This window comes from Aricia agestis, chromosome 9 (assembly GCF_905147365.1).
Source record: "Aricia agestis chromosome 9, ilAriAges1.1, whole genome shotgun sequence".
In the NCBI taxonomy this organism is placed as follows: domain Eukaryota; kingdom Metazoa; phylum Arthropoda; class Insecta; order Lepidoptera; family Lycaenidae; genus Aricia; species Aricia agestis.
In genome coordinates this window covers 9062667-9071233 of record NC_056414.1, presented here as the reverse complement: position 1 = coordinate 9071233, position 8567 = coordinate 9062667, and the positions used below count along the sequence as shown (strand labels likewise).

The 8567-nt window shown below is 30.4% G+C and overlaps 2 protein-coding genes across 3 annotated transcripts; both read right to left on the bottom strand.

Moving 5' to 3' along the window:
• Positions 1–3137: 3137 nt before the first annotated feature.
• On the bottom strand, positions 3138–5092 carry LOC121730472 (GILT-like protein 1). Of its 2 annotated transcripts, XM_042119520.1 has the most exons (5): positions 4973–5092; positions 4695–4911; positions 4430–4615; positions 4136–4309; positions 3138–3924 (listed from the first exon to the last, which is right to left on the bottom strand). In XM_042119520.1, exons 2-5 carry the CDS (start codon positions 4806–4808, stop codon positions 3694–3696), a joined length of 705 nt encoding a protein of 234 aa, XP_041975454.1. In that variant the 5' UTR covers positions 4809–4911; positions 4973–5092; the 3' UTR covers positions 3138–3693. The 2 variants fall into 2 exon arrangements, with proteins under 2 accessions (XP_041975454.1, XP_041975453.1); XM_042119519.1 differs by having other exon boundaries at positions 4695–5092.
• Positions 5093–6196: 1104 nt separating this feature from the next.
• Positions 6197–8371, bottom strand: LOC121730469 (splicing factor 45). Its single transcript, XM_042119513.1, has 7 exons — positions 8030–8371; positions 7751–7913; positions 7513–7631; positions 7193–7393; positions 6955–7102; positions 6639–6718; positions 6197–6520 (listed from the first exon to the last, which is right to left on the bottom strand). The coding sequence occupies exons 1-7, from the start codon at positions 8183–8185 to the stop codon at positions 6248–6250; spliced, it is 1140 nt and encodes a 379-aa protein (XP_041975447.1). The 5' UTR covers positions 8186–8371; the 3' UTR covers positions 6197–6247.
• Positions 8372–8567: the final 196 nt, after the last annotated feature.

The window sequence follows — 8567 nt, the reverse complement described above, 5'->3', positions numbered from 1 at the left end:
GCTTAAATTAAAGATAAAATTAAATCTACACATTTTTATAAGGTAAATCGTTACTCCGTAATTATCTGTTGCATTAGGCAAATAATAATATAATATTATGCATATTTAAGTATATAAATATATTACATATTAAGTTTGAATTTAGATTTTCATCCCGTGAACATTTCGCCTAGTGCTCATGCTATCTCGCTATGTTTGTCTGCAATATAAAAAATCATTTTTAATTTTAAATCCTTTTGCTGTTTAATTGCATTATAATGTTCCTTCTAAATTCTAAACATTCGTTACCATCAAAATTCGCATTAACTTTTTAATTAGATGATTCACAAAAATCCTAATCTAACCGCGAAAGATTAATGAAACAAAAGGGTTCTCGAAACTTAAATGTTACCGAAAAGGTCCTTTGTTGGGGCTTCGTCGGCTGCAGTTCGCTAAAAATGGGAATAAATTGTGGGGATCTTTGCAAAACAATAGTTGGAAATGGTCTACGCGAGAAAAAGCCGGATGCAAATGCCATTCATATTAATTAGCAAAGCGAGACGGGGCTTTTACGAAATTAGACCGTGATTCCAGTGAAGATTTATTGTTGTGTTTGAAATGTTTTCGGAGCAAAGGTAGCCATTTAGACGCTGAACGTTGTCAGATGGACTTTTAAATTGAATTGTTCGCTCGCTTATATTATTTTTACTTAGCTACTTAGGTAGATTTTAGATACCTACGTACCTACCTACTTAGATTTTAAGGGTTCCGTAGTGGTTATTAGCAGGTAAGTATAACTTATTTCTTTTGTGTAGGTTTAGTATTATCAATTATGTGTTCTAATTTGTCCAAAAAAATCTGATTTGCCCTGCCCCAGAACCTGGGTAAGGTTCTGGGGCAGGGCAAATCAGATTTTTTTTTGTAAAAATATTGTATTGCAAACAAATGGCAAAAATTCGTTTTCTTAATTTTTATAGATAAAAGTACTAGATAATATACTTAGTAGGGACGTCAACAGTTACATCGTCGTCGTCGTCTCCCCCACGGTACGCCCATGCCTGACCTAGAAGCTACAAAACAATATTTTAAATTCTAATTTCGAGATCGTTAAAAACCATGGAAATAAAGCATACAAGTATCTAAGTCATTCCTTTATTAAATATATTTATCTACACAATTTATGATTCAGAATGTTAATAAAAACACTAACGGACTTGTAACTCACTCATAAGTGGACACAACACAATTAGGTAATGGAAATTTTTCACTCTTAATATTAATATTATTATTTACGCCTTAAGTACGCCCATGTATATTAGATATTACTATAAAATATAAATAAAAAAATAAAAATACAGTTTTTATAAATAATCGTACGTAGTTAATGGTTATTGATCACAATAATTAAGTAGGTATATTTTACAAAAGTCGAACAAGACTTAAATCAAAAGGAAAGTTTACAATTTTTTCGTATACTATTTTAAAAAGTGACGTGTTTTTCGATTTTTATCGTTTGGAAAATTTTGCTGGACTGCTAGTATCTTACATTGCAAAGTTACCTTTAATAGTGGTTGTAACGGCAGCTATTATTTTATATTACATAATATACAGTTTTTGTAATACTAATCCTACTAATAAAATAAAAAAAAAACACAATATCAAGCGGGACTCTTCCCTTACGATTACATTACAATAGTATTTTCTTTCACAAAGAGAAATTTAAGACAGAACCCTGATCAAAAAATCGAAGGATCTAAGTTACGCACTTAATAAACAAAATATAATAAAAAAATATAATCCATAAAACACCATGTAAGTACCTAATGTTTTAAATAAGTAATTATAATTTAATAATATCATATTATTTAACACTAAGGGCCTGTTTCACCATTCCTTGATAAAGTGCCGGATAGGCTATCCACAACTTTTTTGACAGATTCTCCATACACTATCTGTCAAGTTAAGTGGCCCTAAATGTATGTTAAGTATTTTACAATAAAAAAAATTAAGTAGGATTTGCATCTTATCTTCTGTATAAGTGAATATATTTCTAAATTATTAAACGATATATTATAATATTACTATGCACTGCACTTATTCAAACTCAAGGTGAAATTAATTAGAGGGCTACCGACCCAAAAAGAAAATTTAGGTTTTATCAATGCCTTTTTTATATTAAAAAATATTAAAGAAAGGACATCAAACTTCGAAGATCCAAGCAAAAATGTGTCTAACACAAGGTTTTTTTAAAAAAGAAACTATCGAGCATTTTTTCAGTACTTAATCGTGTTTTCGTCTGACATGAACTGAAGTTACTTTAGAGATTAAATGCTCAATTTAATCTCTAAAGTAACTTCAGTTCATGACTAACTGAAGTTACATGTGTAAAAATATCAGTTTTCTAGACCTTACAGATTTTGAGATGTAGGTTTAAGTACCTATGTAGTCAAGTAAGGTTCAGGTGCATTCTTAAAAATAGCACTATGTTTTACATATTATTGTTAATTTTCTTTATATTCTATAATTGTTTTTTTTTTATTATTTGATGGTAAATAATATTTTTAAAATATTTAATTTCAATAAAAATAAGTTCAGAAATAAATGTATAATACACCTCACAAAATGCTTCACATAATACTTTAGTAAAAAAGGAAGTACATTATAAATTATTATTTATAATGGAATTATTTTAATTAATTTTTTAGGTTGTGGCAAAATTTAAGTCACCACTTTTGGAAACTTGAAATACATGTTACACTTACAAGTACACAGTCTACCTACTTTTTTGCCTAGATATTTTTCACGATCCAGGGTTTAATAGTATACTAAAATGTATAAGCACCTACAGGTTAGAATGACTTTAGCATTAATAAATATCAAAAAAGTTGAGCCTTGGAATGTTTTCAAATCAAAAAAATATGATGCAGTAGAAAATGTTAAGCACACCACTGAGATCATAATAATATAATGATTAATGACAATCAGAAGCTAGTAGAATTCATTTTTGGTTAAAAATTGCATCACATAGGTAATTCATTATGAATTTTTCATAGTTTTAAATTTATCAATAATTATTATAATGACAAATGTATATTACTACAATGAAATCAAAATCAAATAATATAATACATAATTAATAAATAATTAAGCTATGCTACAAAAAAAATGGTTTAATTTAAAATGATCATTTGAAGCCTCATAGTTAACTAAGTTGATTTAAATATTTATACAAAAAGCATCAGAGTTTAGATATGAACTCCTGTTTGCGAGTTAATAAATATAGAATGGTCAAGCCAAAATATATGTTTTGGTATTGTATTGGTACTTATTATATTTCTAGGTACCTCATCAACATGAGGTGCCTAAAATTTTTAATTTAATACTTCTTGTTTGCCAAAGGACAAGAGTTTTATGCTCTTACAAAATGCATCTTAGGTACCCCATCCTACTTCATACTACCTATAAACTTAATATTATTTAGGAACACAATGTTTTACATATTACAAAGTTCTTACATTATTAAAAGTGTCGTAATTCTACAATCACCATTAATAAAGAATGGGTTGTAATTTAAAAATACTACTCAGATTTATCTCAATACGGAGAGCAGACCTAAGTCAACTTGAGCAAATGTTATGTACTGTTACATTGTAAGTACGACTAATTTTCTTGTAGTAAGTGTTTTGTAAAAATATTTTTCTTACTTTCCAATGGTCACAAGCATGGCGGAGGAAGCGGCATATCAATCATTTTACAAATCTCAAGAAGGAAATTCTTCAAGATTGCTCTCTGGTTGTCTTTAGAACCATTTAATGTGATTGTAGGTATAAACTTTGGGTTGATAATGCTAGTGTCGTCTCCATGTTTCTTCAGTAAAGCAGATCCCAGTCTGTGAGTTGCACAAATCTTGATTGGCTCTGGATCCAAGTTATATTGTTTTGCACACTAAAAATTAAAATGTATTATTATTGTAATATCATAGAAATACTTGTATTGTGCATGTTTTGGTTATCTAATTCAAAATGATACTGAAGTAGAAAAAAAAATTTTTGCATTTTTCATGTAGCATTGATTATAATAACTTTTTTTATTGATTTGCAAATGTACATTCAAATTATACTAATGTGTTTCAAATACAAAAGAACATTATATTTACCCTATAAAGAGCACTGTCAGCATCCATATTATCAATAATCATACACTCCGTAACTTCAACAGACAGCGTGCTATTTTTCAAAATATCTATAGCGCATGCATGAACCTTATTTGCATAGCACTCTTCTTCTCCGTGTTGGCAAATAAAGTAATACTCTCCATTTTCTTCCTTTGTCTGAAATAAATCAAATTAGGATCATTAATGTTTGGATTTGAAACAATAGCAAGGTTAATTGGATCTATATTTAAATCAAGTACTAGTTTGCAAATAAAATCTTTGAATCTTTGAACTTACACTAGCTTTTCCATAGGGAACTAAAGTAATATGAACAAAGTCAGATAACTTTTTAGAAACTGGTCCTAAATGTTTCACAAAAAAGTGTTTTGAGTCCGGGCATAATGCTTCATAGTAGATCCGAGCCTTCACTTTATCCTTAATATGCTTATTAAACTTATCATCCTCGAGTTCAATGATATTACTCTGTAAAGGAACAAAACAAAATTAGCAAAAATTTTCTCAGTATATTATACTAATATTCATATAACTTTACAAGCATTACCTCGGTCAGTTGGATGCTAGGTTTGTCGCGAGTCAACATGTATATTTGCCACGCTATTAGACCTAGCATTATGATTACAACCATCCTGTATCGGTTACAGGAGTAAAAAGGCATTTTGCTGATAATCACCACTCACAACAATGTTTAAGTATGTTTCAATGGTCAATAGATGAACATATGTTATGAAATTAAGAGTAATAACGTACTCATTCTCTTTCTTATCAAAGATAACCGGTAAAGGTATCGAGTAAGATAATGTCTGTTTTAAAGTTACCAACTTTAACAGACTGTGAAGTTATGAGAGTAACAATGGCAAATCACTAAAACGTCTAAAAACTCATCTAAATTGATTTACACTACACATTAATACATAATTATTTCAGATTTTTGCTATTTTAACAAAATTTTAATAGGATGAAAACATTGAAAACAGAAGTTTAGCGTTCATTCAATTGATTATTGATGTGTCATTGTCAAGTGTCAACGTCACAATTTTGACAGTAGACCAGTCTACTGTCAAAATTTATTTTTTTCTTTAGGATCTTGGCTATAGCTTTATAGAGTAAAAAGCTTTTGAAAAAAGCAAAATATGAGAACCTGTAAAAATAGGCTCAATTTATATAATAGCTATATACGTGCTGCGATAGTAGGGAGTGCGCCCAAAAAATATAGTACAGTCAGATAATACTCTTTGGGCCACCCATGCTGAGCTTTGCTTGCACTAAATAGGCACTTATAAAATTCTAATCATACCGAGCATGTACCGAGCACTCATGCAAGGAAGTATGTAAATATTTTCCAAATGTTTTCTCCTACAATAATAATAATATATTATGTTGGTGTCAACTAGGCTAGGCCTCACTCCTCAGGCACTTTGTAAGTAACATCTATTTTTAGTACATATTTTATCCCTAACATCTACAGTCTGTCAAGAAAGTGAAGAAATTAAAAAGTTGCAACATCGTAGTGTCATCCCTTTCAAATCAATCTAAGAAAAAAGGGATGACTCTACGATGTTGCCACTTTTTAAATTCTTCACTTTCTTGACAGACTGTATGTTAGGAATAAAATATGTACTTTAAATAGATGTTACTTACAAAGTGCCTGAGGAGTGAGGCCTAGCCTAGTTGACACCAAACCTTTCAAATCAATCTAAGAAAAAAGGGATGACACTATGATGTTGCCACTTTTTAATTTCTTCACTTTCTTGACAGACTGTAGTCATGATGAGGTTAAACACTTTGTCTAAATGTTATCTAAATTCAAAGGTATTTTTTATATATGGGTAAGGCCGCCAAAATTGACAATTTATTTGTGTGATGTTTTTGTCGATTTTTTCTGCAGTATCTTATAGTTGCAATTTCCATTAAATTGTAGAGAATATCTGAATAATAAGTAACCATCGAAGAATTAGATGATAGTCCCTTGCTCTAATATTAATATTTTTGCGAAAACTTTTAAATTTACTTGTTTTATCGGTAGTTTAAAATAAAATATAAATCGAAAAGCTTACAGATTTATTAACTCTTTAATATATATTTCCAGTCTCATCTTCACTCTGTTAGTTGCAACAAATTGAATTTTTCCACATCGTAAAATCCGGCTTTGACTTGTCTGCCTCCAAAGAATCTACCATTCAAGTCTACAACAGCTTTAATGGCACTTTCAATTCGTTTAAATTCCACAAATATTCTGACGGCTTCATCTGCTGCTGCATTTGGCAATTCAAATATTACTACTTTGATAACATCACCATATTTGGTATTGCATTCGTCTTTCACTTCTGGCTCTAGTTCCTCGTCTACATCACCTGGGCCAACCATATTCTAAAATAAAAAGAAACAATAGATGTGTTATAAAGAAGAGATCTTGTTTGTAATATTGTAAAAAAAGTTCTGAGACCATAATACAGCATTATTACAAATTACAATATTAAATAATTACCCTCAGTAGCACTACTTTGCTGGGTGTTTTCATTATCTCTGTTATTGAAGGCTCCTGTTTAGATTGCTGTGATGGTGAATCTGTAATGAAAACAAGATTATCAGACAAGGACAGAAATATTTATGTAATCAGAATACACAGTGGGGTTTGTTTGATTAGTGGAGTCAGACATTTTAAAATAACAGTACATTAGATTTTTTTATTTTATCTATTGTCATTATTTCCATATAATAACATTATCACTAGAATGCTTTTACTATAATTATTATTTTATTATATACAGTTATAAATTTAGTTAATGATGCATAGCAAATACCTGGCCCTGATGTTGCTGTCGGGAATCCTGGAGGTGGCATAACGGAGCTGTCTTTTTCATGAATAATTCTCCCACCCCTTTTTGATGTTTTCTCAACTTGTAAAGCAACTGACATGCCCTGTTCCTTCTTTCCTAAGCCTTGACCTTCCTGTGGAGGCAAATATGTATTAACTTGTTAATTCTTCTTTTATTTTATGTAGGGATTGACAAATCTACAATTAAAATTACAATATTTTACCTTAAAACCATATTTGGCCATAATTTTTGCTGCAACAGAACTAGCACCGTAACCGCCGATTGAAAATCCTGCGGAAGGTGTAGGTACGGGGAGAGCTACAGGTGGAGGTGATGGTGTTTCAACTGTCAGGGACGGGGGTGGTGCTATGGCGACACCGGCTGCTCGCTTTGTGATTTCTTCAGCCTCTTCTTCTTCTTGTTTCTAAAGAATAATAACAACATTTAAATAGGCCTCTCAAAATAAAAATAAAAAACTCTAATATCAGAACAGTTTTGAGTTTGTTCAACAAATTTTTAAGATACTATTAAACTAGTTATTACCATAGGAATCATGGTTTTCTCTGGAACAGCATCATCATCACCAAATCTGCTTTTTCTCTTTCTTTCTGATCTCTCTCCTCTTTCACTACCATCAAGGTTGAGACGTTTAGCCTGCATTTCTGAAAATTTTACACAATAGTCATTAGGTAAATTCTGGCATATTATTCATTTCAAATATCAATTTTAGTTTAACTATGTATGTAATGTTAATAAGTATAAAATAATTTGCAATGTTTACCTTTTGCAACCTTTTCATAATCATTGGGCCACATAGGATCATATTCATTTGGAATATTCCAGTCAATATCATTAGGATCTGTTATCTTTGGCTGAACGTTAATAATATTTGCTTCTTCTTCATCTTTTGGTTTACTCTTTAAATCTATTACTGGAGTTAAAACCTGTGATGTAAATACAGATTGACAATACATAGTAAATTAACACGACAAAAAAGTAAAGAAATATTGGCTATGTATACATACAAGTGTAAGGTCTAAAAAGTATAATATATATTTACCTGAGCAGACCTACGCGATGCCTCTCTTTTAGGTTGGGTAACAGCAGCCTTTTTAAGTTGCAATTGCGATTGTAAAAGTTTGATTCCTGATGACCATCCGGCAACCTTTTCAGTCGTGCGTGCTTTGATTGTGTCAACATCATCATATAAGGACATTTTTTATATTAATTAAGATACAAGTGTACCATTAATTATGTTTAGGTATGCTAAACACTTGAGAATTAAGACCGCTTTTGTCTTTCTGTGTAGACATTAATATAATTATTCTATCTGGAATAAGCTTTATCTTAATTTAAGCATAAATTCATAACGTTGCTTATAAATTTAAGATATTTTTTGTTGAAAATTAGCTGAAAATTGGAATTAGAATTTAGAGAAATTGCTACTTCTTCTCAAAACTTAAATTTAATGTCAAATGTCAACATGACAAAAGATTAATAGCTTCTTTGTCTTCTTTTTTAAACACCTTTCCTTCAGCAGTAGCCAGTAGCCACCTAATGCTGTACATCATACATGTACTAGGCTGAAGGCTCTAGAG